This window comes from Crinia signifera, chromosome 11 (assembly GCF_055691185.1).
Source record: "Crinia signifera chromosome 11, ASM5569118v1, whole genome shotgun sequence".
NCBI classification, from domain to species: Eukaryota; Metazoa; Chordata; class Amphibia; order Anura; family Myobatrachidae; genus Crinia; species Crinia signifera.
The window spans coordinates 60,399,524-60,422,559 of record NC_139227.1 but is presented as its reverse complement, the minus strand read 5'-3'; the positions used below and the strand labels follow the sequence as shown (position 1 = coordinate 60,422,559).

Below are 23,036 nucleotides of genomic sequence, written 5' to 3'. Positions count from 1 at the left end.
TGTGAGAGATGGAAAGAGTGCACTGCATGGCTGTGAGAGATGAAAAGAGAGCGCTGTGCGGCTGTGAGAGATAGAAAGAGCGCTGTGAGAGATTGAAAGAAAGTGATGCACGGCTGTGAGATATGGAAAGCGAGTGCTGTGAGAGATAGAAAGAGAGCACTGTGAGAGATAGAAAGAGAGCGCTGTGAGAGATAAAAAAGAGCAAGGTGAGTGATGGAAAGAGAGCACTACGTGGCTGTGAGAGATGGAAAGAGTGCACTGTGAGAGATGGAAAGCGAGCACTGCATGGCTGTGAGATGGAAAGAGCACGCTCTGAGAGATGGAAAGAGAGCAATGCTCGGCTGTGGGCTGGAAAGAGAGCACTGTGAGAGATAGAAAGAGAGCACTGTGAGAGATGGAAAGAGTGCGCTGTGAGAGATGCAAAGAGAGCGATGCGCATTTGTGAGAGGAGAGACTGGAGAGAGCTGCTCAGTCCCTACACTGACCACCCCTCTATATGGACCCATATACTCAGTATGCAGGTGTATAATGTTGGGATAGCACAGGTGATCTCCAGAGCCGAATTTCCCATTAGGCACATGAGGCACGTGCCTAGGGGCGGCACATGTTTGGGGGCGGCACTTTGATGCCTGTGATAGTACTGTCAGACCAAAATGTACCAATAACTGCAAAATATCCACTGTACTGTACTATATTCCATCTTAAATAGAGTGTAAATGGATAGGACATGCAGATACTGCCCCTGTAGACTGTCTACTTAGTAAATATGTATTCATAATAAAAGAACGTCAGTTAGTGGCTTTTTTTTTATAAATCCATTATATTGGCTATTATCAAGGGCTGATAAGTATGAGGGCTTATAAGTAATCAATAAAAATAATACAATTAGGCGGGGGGGGGGGGGGGGGTGCAAACATAATTGTTGTGCCTAGGGGCACCCTCATCCTTAAATCCGCCCCTGATGATCTCTGATTTGGGGCAATGGTGGTACTCCAGCAGCAGGAGCCTTCCCCTTTCATGTGTTCCTCCGTACACGGATAGAGTAAGGGATTGCAAGCCCTACTTGAAAACCTAGCAGGTGCTTACTTGCTGGGACTTGTAGTGCCCCCATTCTGTGTTATGGAGAATACCTGCAGCTAATCCTGGACATGGACCATTCTGCTGTATATTGCTCATTATTTCTATATCTATATTTGATTTTCATCTCCCGAGTTACCATAATACGTCTCTCCTTCTCTCTGCAGGGAAACCTCTCTCCATTGTGCGTGTTCTGGGACGGTGAGTCTGTGGTACTACTGTACTCAGCATAATGTGTTATTATTCCCAGGCACTGTGAGGTGTGGCCAGTCCCATGTGGGTGTGACCTATGTGGGCGTGTCCAACAGCAATGTCTACCCAAGTCAGGAAAACAGAAATAACTTACAATTCTAGTGTTTGTAATTTATGTGGGTCACCATCAGGGCTGTGACCCCATTGGCATTTCTCACTGTATATATGGGTGACCAGGAAGTCCTCCTTCATACCGGTACCCCCTCCTCACAGCATATGTCCTACACTCATCCTCCCCGCTGTAACAGGGAGTCCCTACGGCAGCTATACAGACACCCGGCTACCGGTACCCCCTCCGCACAGCTTATGTCCTACCGGTACCCCCTTCCGCACACCCATCCTAACCTGCTGTAACAGGAAGTCCCTACTGCAGCCATACAGACACCTGGCTGCCGGTACCCCCTCCGCATCGCATACGTCCTACATCTATCCTAACCCACTGTAACAGGAAGTCCCTAATGCAGCTATATATGGCTCCTAAGTTGTAACATCACATGTTCAGCCATCTTGGTGACCAAGTTGCGCCTTTGCACAGAAGATGGCAGGAGTTGGGAGTGTGGGAGGTATTCCTAGCTGTGCATGGGAATATGGAGCGGCCATTGTGGGTGTAAGTTACCCCTGGTGTCCTGTGTATTGTGAATGGTCGCTGACTATCTGTGGGAGCAATGAGTGTGTATGGCTGAACCCCATCTTCTCCTGCAGAATCCTTCGATGAGTGGAGCACCCATGGGTGTCGGACTGTCCCCAGCACCCACCAGACTGTCTGCAGTTGCAACCACCTCACCTACTTTGCTGTGCTGATGGTGAGTACCTGGGGCATGACTTGTGACCCTGCGGGGTGTGACCTATGACCCTGTCCTATAACTTCCGGATCGCCACGTTACAGTATAAAGTATTCCTCACTTAACATATGTAACCCCAAATATTCTGTGTCCCCAATCACTCAGCACCTCTTCACTCATCCCTCACCCCCATATAATGTGTACCCCAAACTTACAGAAACACAGTTACCTCTCACAGGTAACATATGTACCCCCAAATCTCCTGTATCTTTGCGACATCCCCAATCACTCTGAACCTCCAATACACTCCTATATAACGTGTACCCCAAACTTACAATAATACAATATATCCTTGTATCTCCTATACTGGTCATCACCCTGTAATCTTTCCTGTGTAACGTGTCCCCTGACACCCCAACCCCCACTAATCTCTGCTCTCATGTGCAGCAAGTGTCCAATGAGGTGATATCTGAGGCGCATCTCGTGTCTCTCTCTGTCCTGACATTCGCTGGATGCATCATCTCTGCACTGTCCTGTGTCTTCACCATTGGCTGGATCTGCTGCTCCAGGTACCACCACATAGAGAGTGTTACACACGGTGCCCTGCTGCTCCAGGTACCGTCACATAGAGAGTGTTACATACGTGTTACACACGGTGCCCTGCTGCTCCAGGTACCGTCACATAGAGAGTGTTACATACGTGTTACACGTGGTACCCTGCTGCTCCAGGTACCGTCACATAGAGAGTGTTACATACGTGTTATGGTGTTTACTTATGGTGAGATTCCCTTGCTATTCAATTTAAGATTCGTCTGCTATACAATCTTTGCTTAACTCTGTACTATCTACATACAATTCATGCTATCTACATTCGATTTGCATTATATAGTCATTGCTGCCCTGTCTATCTGGGTTTCGATTTATGCTGTCCCGGGAGCGCACATCGAGATCGCAAGGTAAAAAACCTGTGCGATCTGCTTGCGATTTTGACTATATAGTCAAAATCTCATGCTGGATTGTACCGTGTGTACACAGCATTACACTCTGTACCCTGCTGCTCCAGGTACCGTCACATAGAGAGTGTTACATACGTGTTACACATGGTGCCCTGCTGCTCGAGGTACCATAACATAGATTGTGTTACATATATGTTACACGCGGTGCCCTGATGCTATATATCCCGATATATGCGCATGTATATAAAGCGCTGCGGAATATGTGTGCGCTATATAAGAAACTGTAAATAAATAAATAAATGTATGGCATGGTGCAGTCATCTACATGGTTTATTGCTTATATAGAGGCAGCTGTCAGGAAGATTTGGATTATTTCAGGAAATCTATTTACGTGTAGAGCAGATGTGTGTGCTGTAATATTACCTATGTATCACACATGTTCTCATGGCAGGAAGATGCAGGCAAACCCCACACTGCAGATCCACACCAACCTCCTTGGGGCGGTATTACTGCTGGACCTCAGCTTTATACTGAGTGCGGTGCTCGGGGCTCTGGAGGAACAGAACGTTTGTAGAGGCTCCGCCATTGCTCTGCATTTTGCTCTGCTCTGCACATTCACCTGGATGGCCATAGAAGGCTTTAATCTGTACAGGCTGGTGGTCAAAGTCTTTCAGTCGTCTTCTGTGTCCACCATGAAACTGTCCATGTTGGGCTGGGGTAAGTCCTGCTGTGGTGGCAACTAGCCCCAGACCCTCCTTCTGTCTGCATATAATAACCTTGCACGCATGTGGTAATACAGGTGTGTGTGTTCAGTACATCAGAGGAACTGCCCCCCCTTCTGTCTGCATATAATTATCTCACACGCGTGTGATAATTCAGGTGTGTGTGTTCAGTACATCAGAGGAACTGCCCCCTTCTGTCTGCATATAATAGTCTCACACGCGTGTGGTAATACAGGTGTGTGTGTGCAGTGGCAAACGCAGGATTTTCAGAAGGGGGTTTCCAGTCACTTAGGTGACCCAGAATATGCCGGGTCAGTTAAAGTATTATAGATAGACCAAAGGTATAATAATAATAATATACATATATACAGGGGCGTCAACAGCAGTGTAGACCCCTGGGCATAGCAATGTATTGGGGCCCCTACCGATCCTCCAGCAGTAGGGGTGGGGGAAGCTTTGATGTCCTGCGGGTGGTAGGGGGTATTATATCAACCGCTCTGCATGTAGGGCCTGGATCAGTAATTTCCACTAATTACCCCTTTACTGCACAGATGGTGGGAGATGAGGTGGGAGAGGGGGGCATTGGGCTGAATGAAGGGGCCCTGATACATAACTTCCAGGGTGGTAGAGGATGTTTAATATGCAGAGGAGGGGTGTATAGTGAAGTGGGCTCATTATTCATAATTTTCTGGTGGGAGGACAGCTTGCTTGACTGCCGATATCTCCAGTTCCCGGAAATAGATTTCTTAGATTTTAATGGAATTAAAAACTAGAGAATCCCACCTACCAAATGGTATTGGGTACTAGGGGATCAGAGTTCAGCAGGCAGAGCAATCTGCCCACGAGGATATAGAACTACATACCAGGTGTGTGGAGCTGGAGCAGTAACCAGCTGCTGGAAGGCTGATATCTCTGGTTCTGGGAAAAGTAGAGACAAGCTACTAGTGTCCCTCAAAGGGGTAGAGTCCCTGCTTTTGGAATATAGGGGGAAATTTACTAAAGAAAATTTGTAAAAAAAAATAGGTGTATTTGTATCCAGAAATACACTTATTTTTTACATTTACTATCCCGAAAATACAGCAATTCGTATTGGTATTGATAGCACATCAATACGAATACGAATTGCCGTATTTTCGGGATAGTAAATGTCAAAAATAAGTGTATTTCTGGATACAAATACACCTAATTTTTTACAAATTTCCTTTAGTAAATTTCCCCCATAACCTCAGAAAAACTCTAAGTGCAGTATTCAATGAAAAAAATTCTCTGTGCATGGCGAGAGATTTTTTCTCTCGCCATGCACTCTCCGTGTTCCGGAGCCTCCTGCTCCCACTATTCAATGTATTTAAGACTCGCCGCCACTCGCGGCGAGTCTTAACCCCTGCAGCGGACGAGCAATAACAATAATTTTTTTTTTATTAAATATATATTCATGTGCTATAAGCACATGAATAAAAATAACATGCCCCTTCACAGAAAAAAAAACCTGATTTTTTGACACCAAAATAAAAAAAATAAAATTTTAGTTTAAAAGTTCACATTCCAGCTCTCCATCAAAAGATGGAGAATTTCTACACGGAGAGAGACGGCGAAAATCACTTAGAAAGACGGCGAATATTTCACATTGAATAGGGTGGTTCACTTTTGGAGAGCAAAATGCTCCGTCCAAGGCGAAAAAAGCAAAAATTCTCCATAAAACACGGAGAATTTTTCTCATTGAATACTGCCCTAAGTCAGACAGAACCTGAAATATCTGACTGGGAATAACAATTAACAGGCTTGGATGGGGACCACTGCTTTGAAGTCAGATATCTCCGGTTCCTAAGGGCCGATTTTTTTCAATTCTTATACCCTTGGAAAGAGGGGACCCTCAGCTTTCAGCTGACGGCCCTTAGACTCCTGAGGGGGGTTTCTGGGTATTGGTGTGTGTGTGTTCAGTACATCAGAGGAACTGCCCCCTTCTGTCTGCATATAATAATCTCACACGCGTGTAGTATTAGTGTGTTCAGTACATCACTGGAACTGCCCCCTTCTGTCTGCATATAATAATCTCACATGCTTGTGGTAATACAGGTGTGTGTGTGTGTGTGTGTTCAGTACATCAGAGGAACTGCCCCCTTCTGTCTGCATATAAGAATCTCACACGCATGTGGTAATACAGGTGTGTGTGTGTTCAGTACATCAGAGGAACTGCCCCCCCCCTTCTGTCTGCATATAATAATCTCACACGCATGTGGTAATACAGGTGTGTGTGTGTTCAGTACATCAGAGGAACTGCCCCCTTTTGTCTGCATATAACAATCTCACACGCGTGTAGTAATAGAGGTATGTGTGTTTGTTCAGTACATCAGAGGAACTGCCCCCTTCTGTCTGCATATAATAGTCTCACACGCGTGTAGTATTAGAGGTATGTGTGTTCAGTACATCACAGGAACTGCCCCCTTCTGTCTGCATATTATAATCTCACACGCTTGTGGTAATACAGGTGTGTGTGTGTGTGTGTGTTCAGTACATCAGAGGAGCTGCCCCCTTCTGTCTGCATATAACACTCTCACATGCGTGTGGTAATAGAGGTGTTTGTGTGTTCAGTACATCAGAGGAACTGCCCACTTCTGTCTGCATATAATAATCTCACACGTATGAAGTAATACATGTGTGTGTGTGTTCAGTACATCAGTGGAACTGCCCCCCTTCTGTCAGCATATAATAATCTCACACGCGTGTGGTAATACAGGTGTGTGTGTTCAGTACATCAGAGGAACTGCCCCCATTCTGTCTGCATGTAGTAATCTCACATGCGTGTGGTAATTCAGGTGTGTGTGCTCAGTACATCAGAGGAACTGCCTCCTTCTGTCTGCATATAATAGTCTCACGCGCGTTTGGTAATACAGGTGTGTGTGTGTTCAGTACATCAGAGGAACTGCCCCCATTCTGTCTGCATGTAGTAATCTCACATGCGTGTGGTAATTCAGGTGTGTGTGCTCAGTACATCAGAGGAACTGCCTCCTTCTGTCTGCATATAATAGTCTCACGCACGTATGGTAATACAGGTGTGTGTGTGTGTTCAGTACATCACAGGAACTGCCCCCTTCTGTCTGCATATAATAATCTCACACGCTTGTGGTAATACAGGTGTGTGTGTGTTCAGTACATCAGAGGAGCTGCCCCCTTTTGTCTGCATATAACAATCTCACACGCGTGTAGTAATAGAGGTATGTGTGTTTGTTCAGTACATCAGAGGAACTGCCCCCTTCTGTCTGCATATAATAGTCTCACACGCGTGTAGTATTAGAGGTGTGTGTGTTCAGTACATCACAGGAACTGCCCCCTTCTGTCTGCATATAATAATCTCACACGCTTGTGGTAATACAGGTGTGTGTGTGTTCAGTACATCACAGGAACTGCCCCCTTCTGTCTGCATATAATAATCTCACACGTATGAAGTAATACATGTGTGTGTGTTTGTTCAGTACATCAGTGGAACTGCCCCCCTTCTGTCAGCATATAATGATCTCACACGCGTGTGGTAATACAGGTGTGTGTGTTCAGTACATCAGAGGAACTGCCCCCATTCTGTCTGCATGTAGTAATCTCACATGCGTGTGGTAATTCAGGTGTGTGTGCTCAGTACATCAGAGGAACTGCCTCCTTCTGTCTGCATATAATAGTCTCACGCGCGTATGGTAATACAGGTGTGTGTGTGTGTGTGTTCAGTACATCAGAGGAACTGCCCCCATTCTGTCTGCATGTAGTAATCTCACATGCGTGTGGTAATTCAGGTGTGTGTGCTCAGTACATCAGAGGAACTGCCCCCATTCTGTCTGCATGTAGTAATCTCACATGCGTGTGGTAATTCAGGTGTGTGTGCTCAGTACATCAGAGGAACTGCCTCCTTCTGTCTGCATATAATAGTCTCACGCGCGTATGGTAATACAGGTGTGTGTGTGTGTGTTCAGTACATCAGAGGAACTGCCCCCATTCTGTCTGCATGTAGTAATCTCACATGCGTGTGGTAATTCAGGTGTGTGTGCTCAGTACATCAGAAGAATTGCCCCCTTCTCTCTGCTGCCCCTGTAATTGTTCTGTCTCCCTGCAGGGGCGCCTGTCCTGATTGTAGCTTCTATTGTTCTGATGGATGTGGAGAATTACGGCATTTACTACATTGCGGTGGAGCGTCCCTCCTCCCACAACGCCACGGCTTCTATGTAAGTGTCCCAAATGTTCTGCACCCAGGGCATTACTCCTGTGGTAACCTTCAGGCCAGCCACATGTCCTGGGCATGTCTCTCAGGTTGGAGCAGAAATAGACTGCTCAGGAGTGTTTGGGGTGTCCCTGTCCCCTCTGCATCTTGATCCGTGCAGCCTGTCCCCTCTGCATCCTGATCTGTGCAGCCTGTCCCCTCTGCGTCCCGTCCCGTGCAGCCTGTCCCCTCTGCGTCCCGTCCCGTGCAGCCTGTCCCCTCTGCGTCCCGTCCTGTGCAGCCTGTCCCCTCTGCGTTCCATCCCGTGCAGCCTGTCCCCTCTGCGTCCCGTCCCGTGCAGCCTGTCCCCTCTGCGTCCCGTCCTGTGCAGCCTGTCCCCTCTACGTCCCGCCTGTGCAGCCTGTCCCCTCTGCGTCCCGTCCTGTGCAGCCTGTCCCCTCTGCGTCCTTCCCAACGCAGCCTGTCCCCTCTGCGTCCCATCCGGCGCAGCCTGTCCCCTCTGCATCCCGTCCCGTGCAGCCTGTCCCCTCTGCGTCTCGTCTCCCGCTGGCCTGTTCCCTCTGTGTCCCATCCCGCGCCCCACACTCATTCTGGTTTTATTCCTTCTAGATGTTGGCTGACTGAACCCATCGTCCATCAAGTTGTGAATTTGGGATTTTTTGCCACTGTTCTCCTGTTTAATGTCTGTATGTTGGTGGCTATGACCCGGCGTGTCCTGCGACTTTCCGCACACACTCGAGGGGAGAAAATCCGCCATTGTGTTCTGTTGCTGGGTCTAAGCTGCATGTTGGGTCTGCCGTGGGGCTCAGCATTCTTCTCCTTCGGAGCCCTGTTTCTGCCTGTCCAGTACTTTTTCAGCATCTCAAATGCCCTTCAAGGTGAGTGATGGTCTGTACTCCCATCTGTGAGCCACCTACTACTCACACCCTCCATACTATACAATCTGTGTGCGCTCACTGCGAGGGGGGGCCCCGTGCCCAGAGGCTGCTCACTGCGAAGGGGTGCCCGCGCCCAGATGCTGCTCACTGCGAGGGGGGCCCACGCCCAGAGGCCGCTGACTGCGAGGGGGTCCTGCACCCAGAAGCCGCTCACTGCAAGGGGGGTCCTGCCCACAGAGGCCTCTCACTGCAAGGGGGGCCCCACGATAACTACACACACCTGACTGTGTGTATACGGGGGTGATCCGCGGGCACCTCTGCAATGTGCTGTCTGTTACTGTGAGTCCTCCCCTGCTCCCATCCATGACGACCTCTCTCTCTCTCACCTCCCTCAGGTTTGTTCATCTTCCTGTGGTATTGTGCCCTGTCCCAGCCATCCGCCAAGCACCCACTGCCTTCCTCTGAGAGCACCAGCACCGTCCCGGTGTCTCCCCGAACCGACCAGAGCACCAGCAGTGACCACAAGACGCTCCTGACATGATCCTTGTGGGCAGTCCCCGGGGGCACCGAGCCGCTCACTGTCACACCGCTTTACCAGGACATATAGACCCCAGGGGGACACTGAGCCGCTCACTGGCATATCAGGACATATAGACCTCGGGGGCACCGAGCCACTCACTGTCACACTGCTTTACAAGGACATATAGACCCTGGGGGCCAACAGTCTGGTATTAGATCACACATGTCTATTGCAGGTTATTCCAAGGACTGTGTGCTAGAACATGCATCTGCTGGCCAGATGTGAACTGTTTAGATAGCAAGCTCTTGAGGATAATAATGGATTGTATCTACTCCCACACAGTGACAGGTCTGGGGGTGACCGTGGGCTGCATGGTACGAATGATGGGGCTCAGTAGTACGGAGACTGCGTAGTGACAAAGGGCCTGATTTAGTTGTGACCTCTCTGCGATCACATGCGCCTGCAAACACCAAGTCACCCCCAAATTGTTGCTGCAACCTACACAGTATATACACACTATGGCACCCGCCGAGTAACCCACGGTGTATATGCATGCTATGGCGCCCGCCCAGTACGCTGCGGTGTATACGCACTCTATGGCACCCGCCCAGTATCCCACGGTGTATACTTGTGCTATTGTGCCTGTCCAGTACCCCACGGTGAATACGCACGCTTTGGCACCCGCCCAGTACTCCACGGTGTAAATGCACGTCATGGCACCCGCCTGGTACCCCACAGTGTATACGCATATTGTGGCACCCGCCCAGTACCCAACGGTATACACGCACATCATGGCACCCGCCCAGTACCCCACGGTGTAAATGCACGTCATGGTGCCCGCCCAGTACCCCATGGTGTAAATGCACGCTATACAACTCATTCAGTACCACAATGTGTATACACAATATGGATGACGGCAATCGGAATACCAACAGGAATACTGAAAGTAGAATTAACTTCTCCCTGCCCTTCCCTGTACCCCCCTCCCCCACCCCGCATCCTAATCCTAACACCCCCACGCAGCCTAAAGGTGCCCCTACACGGTACAATTATTGTATGTGTTTTGGACTAGATTGCATCGCACCCAGCAATTGTACCATGTATGAGCACATTAAAAGTGTCCTTCCTTCCCGCAGCCTAACCCTATCCTTGATCCGTGCGGCCTAACCAAATGCTTGCATCCGCGCGGCCCAACCCTATACTTGTATCCACGCGGCCTACCCCCCAGCCTAATCCTAAATCCCCGGCTACCGCTAACCCACCCTCATACTTATTGGGATGTTGTGTGTGCAGCACCAGGATCATCATCTATGTGTGCATACCAGGGCCCATATTGTGGCGCTGGTCAGGATTCTGGTGTCGGTATTCTGGCTGTCCAGCTGTACGAGCTCTAACGCCCTGTGTTTGGTGCACCGGTAGCAGACATTTGCTGCTGAATCAGGCCCTGAGCCGCCAGCAGTACACGGGGCCTCATTATGGGCTGAATAGTCCTCATGTCACCGCTGCCCCATTCCCATGGAAGGAGGACATTGCTGAGGGTCTCAGTGTGCAGCCCCTGGTAACAGACGCAGGTCGCCTCACACACAATACAGCGGTCCTTCTGAGATCTTTTGCCACTCCTGATACCGGGGGATGTGAATCAGTCTCCTAGAACGTATACAGCTTGTGCAATGTAATATATAACTGATGTATGTATATATAGAACAAGAATAAAGAGTTTATAGCAGCACTCTGTGAGGGGGGGCATTGGGGGGTCACAGGCCTCCGAATCACCAAACAAACCAGTCCTTAGGACAGGAGCCTCCGTAACCTACCTGGCACCTGGCCTGTAAGCTGGGTCACGGGGCTGGCTGCTCTCAGCCTGGGGGGCAAACACAAGTACATGCCCTGCAATACTGGGGGCAGCAATGTGCGGGATAGACACCACTGGGGAGTAGCTAATGAAAACATCATGGAACAATTATACAAATCTGTCTGCTGACATCAATGACCGTGCATATCTGCGGCCAACATCGGACAGTGTGTACGCTCAATATCGGGGATCTGCAGCCAACATCGTACAATGCGTATACTGAATATCAGCGACTGCGGCCAACATCGTATAGTGTATATACTTAATTTCGGGGATCTGCGGCCAACATCGTACAGTGTATACGCTCAATATCGGGGATCTGCGGCCAACATCGTACAGTGTGTATGCTGAATATCGGGGACCTGTGGCCAACATCGTATAGTATGTTTGCTGAATATAGGAGAACTGCGGCCAACATTGTACAGTGTGTATGCTCAATATCGGGGATATGCACCCAACATCGTGCAGTGTGTATGCTGAATATCGAGGGGGACAGCGGCCAACATCGTACAGTGTGTATGCTGAATATCGGAGACTGCGGCCAAAATCGTACAGTGTGTATGCTGAATATCGTGGATCTGCAGCCAACATCGTACAGTGTGTACTCTCAATATCGGGGATCTGCGGCCAACATCGTACAATGTGTATGCTGAATATCAGGGACTGCGGCCAACATCGTATAGTAGTAAACACTCAATTTCGTGGATCTGCGGCCAACATCGTACAATGTGTATGCTGAATATCAGGGATTGCGGCCAACATCGTATAGTGTATATACTCAATTTCGGGGATCTGCGGCCAACATCGTAACCTACCTGGCACCTGGCCTGTAAGCTGGGTCACGGGGCTGGCTGCTCTCAGCCTGGGGGGCAAACACAAGTACATGCCCTGCAATACTGGGGGCAGCAATGTGCGGGATAGACACCACTGGGGAGTAGCTAATGAAAACATCATGGAACAATTATACAAATCTGTCTGCTGACATCAATGACCGTGCATATCTGCGGCCAACATCGGACAGTGTGTACGCTCAATATCGGGGATCTGCAGCCAACATCGTACAATGCGTATGCTGAATATCAGCGACTGCGGCCAACATCGTATAGTGTATATACTTAATTTCGGGGATCTGCGGCCAACATCGTACAGTGTATACGCTCAATATCGGGGATCTGCGGCCAACATCGTACAGTGTGTATGCTGAATATCGGGGACCTGTGGCCAACATCGTATAGTATGTTTGCTGAATATAGGAGAACTGCGGCCAACATTGTACAGTGTGTATGCTCAATATCGGGGATATACACCCAACATCGTGCAGTGTGTATTCTGAATATCGAGGGGGACAGCGGCCAACATCGTACAGTGTGTATGCTGAATATCGGAGACTGCGGCCAAAATCGTACAGTGTGTATGCTGAATATCGTGGATCTGCAGCCAACATCGTACAGTGTGTACTCTCAATATCGGGGATCTGCGGCCAACATCGTACAATGTGTATGCTGAATATCAGGGACTGCGGCCAACATCGTATAGTAGTAAACACTCAATTTCGTGGATCTGCGGCCAACATCGTACAATGTGTATGCTGAATATCAGGGATTGCGGCCAACATCGTATAGTGTATATACTCAATTTCGGGGATCTGCGGCCAACATCGTACAGTGTATATGCTCAATATCGGGGATCTGCGGCCAACATCGTACAGTGTGTATGCTCAATATCGGGGATCTGCAGCCAACATCGTACAGTGTGTACTCTCAATATCGTGGATCTGCGGCCAACATCGTACAATGTGTATGCTGAATATCAGGGATTGCGGCCAACATCGTATAGTGTATATACTCAATTTCGGGGATCTGCGGCCAACATCGTACAGTGTATATGCTCAATATTGGGGATCTGCGGCCAACATCGTACAGTGTGTATGCTCAATATCGGGGATCTACACCCAACATCGTACAGCGTGTATGCTCAATATTGGGGACCTGCGTCCAACATCGTACAGTGTGTATGCTGAATATCGGGGACCTGTGGCCAACATCGTATAGTATGTTTGCTGAATATTGGAGAACTGCGGCCAACATCGTACAGTGTGTTTTCTAAATATCGGGGATCTGCGGCCAACATTGTACAGTGTGTATGCTCAATATCGGGGATATACACCCAACATCGTGCAGTGTGTATGCTGAATATCGAGGGGGACAGCGGCCAACATCGTACAGTGTGTATGCTGAATATCGGAGACTGCGGCCAAAATCATACAGTGTGTATGCTGAATATCGTGGATCTGCAGCCAACATCGTACAGTGTGTACTCTCAATATCAGGGATCTGCGGCCAACATCGTACAATGTGTATGCTGAATATCAGGGACTGCGGCCAACATCGTATAGTAGTAAACACTCAATTTCGGGAATCTGCGGCCAACATCGTACATTGTGTATGCTGAATATCAGGGATTGCGGCCAACATCGTATAGTGTATATACTCAATTTCGGGGATCTGCGGCCAACATCGTACAGTATATATGCTCAATATCGGGGATCTGCGGCCAACATCGTACAGTGTGTATGTTCAATATCGGGGATCTACACCCAACATCGTACTGTATGCTCAATATCGGGGACCTGCGGCCAACATCGTACAGTGTGTACACTCAATATTGGGGACTGCGGCCAACATCGTACAGTGTGTATGCTCAATATCGGGGATCTACACCCAACATCGTACAGCGTGTATGCTCAATATTGGGGACCTGCGTCCAACATCGTACAGTGTGTATGCTGAATATCGGGGACCTGTGGCCAACATCGTATAGTATGTTTGCTGAATATTGGAGAACTGCGGCCAACATCGTACAGTGTGTTTTCTGAATATCTGGGATCTGCGGCCAACATTGTACAGTGTGTATGCTCAATATCGGGGATATACACCCAACATCGTGCAGTGTGTATGCTGAATATCGAGGGGGACAGCGGCCAACATCGTACAGTGTGTATGCTGAATATCGGAGACTGCGGCCAAAATCGTACAGTGTGTATGCTGAATATCGTGGATCTGCGGCCAACATCGTACAGTGTGTATGCTCAATATCGGGGATCTGCGGCCAACATCGTACAATGTGTATGCTGAATATCAGGGACTGCGGCCAACATCGTATAGTAGTAAACACTCAATTTCGGGAATCTGCGGCCAACATCGTACATTGTGTATGCTGAATATCAGGGATTGCGGCCAACATCGTATAGTGTATATACTCAATTTCGGGGATCTGCGGCCAACATCGTACAGTGTATACTCTCAATATCGGGGATCTGCGGCCAACATCGTACAGTGTGTATGCTGAATATCGGGGACCTGTGGCCAACATCGTATAGTATGTTTGCTGAATATTGGAGAACTGCGGCCAACATTGTACAGTGTGTATGCTCAATATCGGGGATATACACCCAACATCGTGCAGTGTGTATGCTGAATATCGAGGGGGACAGCGGCCAACATCGTACAGTGTGTATGCTGAATATCGGAGACTGAAGCCAAAATCGTACAGTGTGTATGCTGAATATCGTGGATCTGCGGCCAACATCGTACAGTGTGTATGCTCAATATCGGGGATCTGCGGCCAACATCGTACAATGTGTATGCTGAATATCAGGGACTGCGGCCAACATCGTATAGTAGTAAACACTCAATTTCGGGAATCTGCGGCCAACATCGTACATTGTGTATGCTGAATATCAGGGATTGCGGCCAACATCGTATAGTGTATATACTCAATTTCGGGGATCTGCGGCCAACATCGTACAGTGTATACTCTCAATATCGGGGATCTGCGGCCAACATCGTACAGTGTGTATGCTGAATATCGGGGACCTGTGGCCAACATCGTATAGTATGTTTGCTGAATATTGGAGAACTGCGGCCAACATTGTACAGTGTGTATGCTCAATATCGGGGATATGCACCCAACATCGTGCAGTGTGTATGCTGAATATCGAGGGGGACATCGGCCAACATCGTATAGTAGTAAACACTCAATTTCGTGGATCTGCGGCCAACATCGTACAATGTGTATGCTGAATATCAGGGATTGAGGCCAACATCGTATAGTCTATATACTCAATTTCGGGGATCTGCGGCCAACATCGTACAGTGTATATGCTCAATATCGGGGATTTGCGGCCAACATCGTACAGTGTGTATGTTCAATATCGGGGATCTACACCCAACATCGTACTGTATGCTCAAAATCGGGGACCTGCGGCCAACATCGTACAGTGTGTACACTCAATATTGGGGACTGCGGCCAACATCGTACAGTGTGTATGCTCAATATCGGAGATCTGCACCCAACATCGTACAGCGTGTATGCTCAATATTGGGGACCTGCGTCCAACATCGTACAGTGTGTATGCTGAATATCGGGGACCTGTGGCCAACATCGTATAGTATGTTTGCTGAATATTGGAGAACTGCGGCCAACATCGTACAGTGTGTTTTCTGAATATCTGGGATCTGCGGCCAACATTGTACAGTGTGTATGCTCAATATCGGGGATATACACCCAACATCGTACAGTGTGTATGCTGAATATCGGAGACTGCGGCCAAAATCATACAGTGTGTATGCTGAATATCGTGGATCTGCAGCCAACATCGTACAGTGTGTACTCTCAATATCAGGGATCTGCGGCCAACATCGTACAATGTGTATGCTGAATATCAGGGACTGCGGCCAACATTGTATAGTAGTAAACACTCAATTTCGGGAATCTGCGGCCAACATCGTACATTGTGTATGCTGAATATCAGGGATTGCGGCCAACATCGTATAGTGTATATACTCAATTTCGGGGATCTGCGGCCAACATCGTACAGTGTATATGCTCAATATCGGGGATCTGCGGCCAACATCGTACAGTGTGTATGCTCAATATCGGGGATCTACACCCAACATCGTACTGTATGCTCAATATCGGGGACCTGCGGCCAACATCGTACAGTGTGTACACTCAATATTGGGGACTGCGGCCAACATCGTACAGTGTGTATGCTCAATATCGGGGATCTACACCCAACATCGTACAGCGTGTATGCTCAATATTGGGGACCTGCGTCCAACATCGTACAGTGTGTATGCTGAATATCGGGGACCTGTGGCCAACATCGTATAGTATGTTTGCTGAATATTGGAGAACTGCGGCCAACATCGTACAGTGTGTTTTCTGAATATCGGGGATCTGCGGCCAACATTGTACAGTGTGTATGCTCAATATCGGGGATATACACCCAACATCGTGCAGCGTGTATGCTGAATATCGAGGGGGACAGCGGCCAACATCGTACAGTGTGTATGCTGAATATCGTGGATCTGCAGCCAACATCGTACAGTGTGTACTCTCAATATCGGGGATCTGCGGCCAACATCGTACAATGTGTATGCTGAATATCAGGGACTGCGGCCAACATCGTATAGTAGTAAACACTCAATTTCGGGGATCTGCGGCCAACATCGTACATTGTGTATGCTGAATATCAGGGATTGCGGCCAACATCGTATAGTGTATATACTCAATTTCGGGGATCTGCGGCCAACATCGTACAGTGTATATGCTCAATATCGGGGATCTGCGGCCAACATTGTACAGTGTGTATGCTGAATATCGTGGATCTGCAGCCAACATCATACAGTGTGTACTCTCAATATCGGGGATCTGCGGCCAACATCGTACAATGTTTATGCTGAATATCAGGGACTGCGGCCAACATCGTATAGTAGTAAACATTCAATTTCGGGGATCTGCGGCCAACATCGTACATTGTGTATGCTGAATATCAGGGATTGCGGCCAACATCGTATAGTGTATATACTCAATTTCGGGGATCTGCGGCCAACATCGTACAGTGTATATGCTCAATATCGGGGATCTGCGGCCAACATTGTACAGTGTGTATGCTCAATATCGGGGATATACACCCAACATCGTGCAGTGTGTATGCTGAATATCGAGGGGGACAGCGGCCAACATCGTACAGTGTGTATGCTGAATATCGGAGACTGCGGCCAACATCGTAAAGTGTGTATGCTGAATATCGTGGATCTGCGGCCAACATCGTACAGTGTGTACTCTCAATATCGGGGATCTGCGGCCAACATCGTACAATATGTATGCTGAATATCAGGGACCGCGGCCAACATCGTATAGTGTATATACTCAATTTTGGGGATCTGCGGCCAACATCGTACAGTCTATACGCTCAATATCTGGGATCTGCGGCCAACATCGTACAGTGTGTATGCTAAACATCGGGGACCTGCGCCCAACATCATACAGTGTGTATGCTCAATATCGGGGATCCGTGGCCAACATCGTACAGTGTGTATGCTGAATATAAGGGACTGCGGCCAACACCGTATAGTAGTATACACTCAATTTCGGGGATCTGCGGCCAACATCGTACAATGTGTATGCTGAATATCTGGGATTGAGGCCATCATCGTATAGTGTATATACTCAATTTCGGGGATCTGCAGCCAACATCGTACAGTGTATACGCTCAATATCGGGGATCTGCGGCCAACATCGTACAGTGTGTATGCTCAATATCGGGGATCTACACCCAACATCGTACTGTATGCTCTATATCGGGGACCTGCGGCCAATATCGTACAGTGTGTACACTCAATATTGGGGACTGCGGCCAACATCGTACAGTGTGTATGCTCAATATCTGGGCTCTACACCCAACATCGTACAGTGTGTATGCTCAATATTGGGGGCCTGCCTCCAACATTGTACAGTGTGTATGCTGAATATGGGGGACCTGTGGCCAACATCGTATAGTGTGTTTGCTGAATATTGGAGAACTGCGGCCAACATCGTACAGTGTGTATGCCGAATATCGGGGATCTGCGGCCAACATTGTACAGTGTGTATGCTCAATATCGAGGATATACACCCAACATCGTGCAGTGTGTATGCTGAATATCAAGGGGGACAGCGGCCAACATCGTACAGTGTGAATGCTGAATATCGGAGACTGCAGCCATCATCGTACAGTGTGTATGCTGAATATCGTGGATCTGCGGCCAACATCGTACAGTGTGTATGCTCAATATCGGGGATCCGCAGCCAACATCGTACAGTGTGTATGCTAAACATCGGGGACCTGCGGCCAACATCATACAGTGTGTATGCTCAATATCGGGGATCCGTGGCCAACATCGTACAGTGTGTACGCTCAATATTGGAGCTCAGAGGCCAACATTGAATAGTGTGTACGCTCAATATCGGGGATCCGTGGCCAACAATATTTCGCATAAATGGGCCTTAAGATTTTATGAACAATTCAATCTGTCACCCACACACACACACACAGAGAAAACGATTGTGTAAATGATCAGAGGGTTAGATGCAAATCATTTAACACATCACTGGCACATGGTTATCATGCCCACACACGGAGAGTTTTTTAAACATTTGGCTATGCTGCACACATTTCCCGTATGACCAGAGCAGGAGAGGGGGATTCGTCCTAGTCACACGGAGGGCTGGCGAGAAATTCAACAGGATCACCCGGACCAGCAAATTAGGTGTTGGCAAAAGGGACTACACCAAAAGGTAACGTCCCCCTTGGGCTGTAATGACTAGGGAGTGACAAACCCCTAATCCAGCAGGGGGAGGGGCTAGTAATGGAATAGATTTTAGCTAGTAAATACCCCATTGTGCAAATACCATAGGAATTCCAGCGGGATAGCTAAAGGTTAGTAATAGCCAGCAACTAAGGGTCTGGGAGTGGTGGAGTATAACCTGATGCGAGAAACTAACCTATGCCACTATACAAACAATGGCTCTTATTCTGGTTCACTTGCAAAGGCAAATTCCTTCTCAAGTGGACAAAACCATGTGCGCTGTAGGGGGGGGGGGGGGGGCAGATGTAACTTGTGCCGAGAGAGATAGATGTGGGTGTATTCCCTGATTTTTACTCCTAGGCTGGTCGCTATTGGAGTCCCCTAAGTATAAACTATATAAGAGAGTAAGGGTTTTAATACCTACATGTGGTAATATGTATCAATGCACTACAGGAGTTAAATACGCCATAATGTTATATCTATAAATACAGGTATACCTCAGAAAAGCTATTCTGACACAGAGTATCTAGCAATGATTATGGGCATTATAACTAAAAGCACAGAATAGGAGTATACCTGTATCTCTTATAGTTTCTACTTAGGGACTCTCATTGTGACCAGCCTAGGAATGACCCCCTGTGCTGGGCGACCATCAGGGGCCACACCTGGTACTGGTCTGCAACAGCAGATCCCCATATCCTTTCTTCACTTGCTCAAAACTCTCCTACTCACTATCTTAGCACACTCACCCAATCCGTTCACTGCCCTAGAGGCACACAGTTGGGAAGCAGCAGCAGTTAGAGGCATGAGTCAGTAAGCCTTCTCTGTCCTGACCAATTAGCCTATTCCATCTAGAAGGATGTATACTAAATGATTATTAAAAGGATCCCATAGTAGTCAATAATTGTGGTATCCCAACTGTGACCTTCGATCACATGTACAAAAGAGTTTCGCCATTTTTTTTACTTGTATATAGTTTATTTAATTAATATGTTTCGTATATAGGAATTATTCATTAAATTAATGTTGTGTCACTTACAACTACATTTCAGCTGGATCAATTAATGCCTCACAGGATTATGAGGAATCCTAGCTCTGAGAACATTAAAGTTCTAAAGGTGCCCATACACGTTACAATTATTGTATACAATATTGTATACAATATCGCATCTTATAGCATATCGGTTTTGCGATGAGATCAGATGAGATGAGATCTAGTACAAAAAGTATGTGCAGCACATACTTTTTGTACGAGATCTCATGTCATCTGATATCATCGCAAAACCGATATGCTATGAGATGCGATATTGTATACAATATTGTATACAATAATTGTAACGTGTATGGGCACCTTAAGCTGATACACCTATTCATTTAAGGTTCACAAGTGTCGTGTCTCCTTTCCCCTTTTTCTTATTTTTGTAATATACTATCCCTATAATCATAGGTGGTGTTTTATTTTTAATGCAGATCAATAAATTATTATACATTTTAATATAAATTAAATTCAAATTAAGGAGTGCCGGAACAAAAAGAGTAATCTTTCCCTTTCCATATTTCGTGATATGTCCATTGGGGTGCTGGATGACTGACCGGCAGTCGGGATTCCAACAGTCATTACACCGACGTCGGAATCCCAACTGCTAAGAGCCCGACAGACGGGCAGCGGCTATTCTCCCTCGTAGGGGTCCATGACCCCCATAGAGGGAGAATAAAATAGGTGGCGAGCGCAGCAAGCCCACAAGGGGCTTTGTTGTGCTCCCCCCGCTGTCTGAGTCCCCGCAGTCGGGATTCCAACGTCTGGCTAATGACTATCGGAATCCCATACCACACCCATGTCCATACTCTTCTTCTGTCCTGGATGGGGGAAAGTGGAGCTGGTCTCGACAAATGGAGTGTTTTTTGTTTATTTTTTTAAAACTTTCTTTGTGTTTTTATTCAAAATTTTTGCCTACATTTTGGATTTTCTGTTGATACATTGGGTGACATTTAACAGGATGAGAGATTCAGAAAGTGAGAGATTTGGTAAGAAATCTCCAGGTTTTTTAAAGCTGCAATCATTCACACTTCCAAATCAAACTGGTTTTGCAGTATAAATGATTGCTGCTTTAAAAAAACCTGGAGATTTCTTACCAAATCTCTCACTTTCTGAATCTCTCATCCTATTACATTTCACCCATTGGGGGAAATTTACTAATATGAATTCGTAGGAAAAAAATTGTATTTTTGCCATTTACTATGCCAAAAATACAATATTCGTATTCGTATTGATGGGACATTCGTATTTGTATTTACAAATATGAATGCATACACCATCGTTAGAATACGACAGGAATCACCATTCAAAAGAATCGTGACTCCTGATTTACTAAGCAGCCATATTGAAAATACGTCTGCTAATTGGCGTGAAACGGCCACGAATATACGGCAGGAAAATACACTTTCTTTTCCTGTCGTATTTGGCTTTAGTCAGATTAGCTGCCAATAGAATCATTCTATGGAGAGGCGCGGAAGATGAAACATCTCAGCGCCTCTGACAGTCCGATGCGGGGAGCTGGTGGAGTCGCCGGCATGTTACAGAAGGTGACAGAAGACCAGGACTAAAGGTGCCCATACACTAGTAAGATTTATCTTCAGATCTGGCTTGTTGGAACAAAAACATGGTTATGGATGAGTGACAGTTTGTCAGTTTTCCAGCATTTCCAAGCAAATGGTCAACTGTCATTTGCTCTCATCCATAACCATGTTTTTGTTCCAACCAGCCAGATCTGAAGATAAATCTGCATGTGTATGGCCACCGTAAGTCGGATCAAGACTACAGATCTTCACAGGAGGACCTGGGTGAGTTGGATTTACTACCACAGGTCCCCCATGGATTTCTTCGAACCCGGATGGACGCCGACAGACGCCGCCAACATGGACATCGACATGGAGTCGAATGCCGACATGGATCCGGACAAGGACAAGGCACCGGACCAAGACCCAGGGACTTACCTACGGACTCAAGATAGGTAAGTATCAGTATGTATGGGCTTTGGATGTATTAAAGTTTAATTTTTATTGTGTGTCAGTGTGTGTGTGTTTATTTCACAATTTTTTTTACTGTGGAACTACAAGTGCCAGCGGGCCCTTTAATGCCCCACGGGCTGGGACTTTTGGTTCTCCAAGTTCCAGCTTGCGGGGGAGGCTTGCTGGGACTCATAGTTCCACAGTTAAAAACAATAGTTTTTTTATTCTATTTTTTTTACACTCAATCAGCCCGGTGGCCACCGCTCTGGGGCCACCAGGGACAGCACCAGGCTTCAGCATGGTCAGGTAAGTCCTGGAGGGGGGGAACCCTTTATTTGGAGGGTCCACACTCCCCCAGGGCCCCTGGCCAGGCTGAATGGTTAGTAGGGATGAATGTTTTGGCCGCGGGACTTTATATAATAAGTGTCCCCTGGCTGTGACATTACCCTGCTGGCTGGTTTAGCCTGGGGCTGGTTCTTAAAATACAGGGGACCCCTAGTCATTTTGTCCCCCGTATTTTGGGAACCAGCCCCAGACCTGGAGCCTTTTGGCTGGTTTTAAAAAATTGGGGAACCCCTATGTCGGGTTTCCTGATTTTTTATTACCGGGCCCGGCTCTTTCAGCCTGGTGCTGGTTACAGCTGTGGGGGGGACCCCACGCTGTTTTTAAGGAAAAAAAAAATATTTTCGAAAATTTTTTTACACCTTGCAGCCTGCACGGATCTGACTGATCCGTGCAGACTGCCTGTAGGAATTCGTATTAGCGGCCGTATATACGGCCGTTAATACGAATTACTACGACATTGGAGGGTTACAAAGCAGTCGTATATGACTGCTTTGTAAATTCCCCTCCGGAACACAACTTTGCATACAGCTGAAACAGCCGTATGCAGTCGTAGTAAGAATACAAATGCAAAATTTTAGGTTTTCCATATTAGTAAATTTGGTACTTATGTAGTAACTGGGCTGCCGATTTTGAAATCGGGTCCATCGCATCGCATCGCACCCGACCATATCGCATGCGATGCGATGCGATGCGATGCGATGGACCCGATTTTTCCATAGGATTCAATGTTAAAATGGACTCTGTCCATTTTAACATAGAATTCAATGGGAAAAGGGGTCCTTTTCATACCCCTACTATCCAAGTGGGC

General features: G+C 47.4%; 1 protein-coding gene across 3 annotated transcripts in view; it reads left to right on the top strand.

The window, feature by feature from the left end:
• Window positions 1–20,000, top strand: part of LOC146046041 (adhesion G-protein coupled receptor G1-like) — a 62,725-nt gene extending 42,725 nt beyond the window's left edge. For all 3 annotated transcript variants that reach the window (XM_083165210.1, XM_083165211.1, XM_083165209.1), the window contains exons 8-14: window positions 1,245–1,278; window positions 2,032–2,132; window positions 2,559–2,680; window positions 3,519–3,784; window positions 7,886–7,994; window positions 8,600–8,868; window positions 9,264–20,000. In XM_083165210.1, coding sequence (XP_083021336.1) covers window positions 1,245–1,278; window positions 2,032–2,132; window positions 2,559–2,680; window positions 3,519–3,784; window positions 7,886–7,994; window positions 8,600–8,868; window positions 9,264–9,409 — 1,047 coding nt within the window. In that variant the 3' untranslated portion in view covers window positions 9,410–20,000. The remainder of the gene's footprint in view (window positions 1–1,244; window positions 1,279–2,031; window positions 2,133–2,558; window positions 2,681–3,518; window positions 3,785–7,885; window positions 7,995–8,599; window positions 8,869–9,263) is intronic.
• The last annotated feature ends 3,036 nt before the right edge of the window (window positions 20,001–23,036 follow it).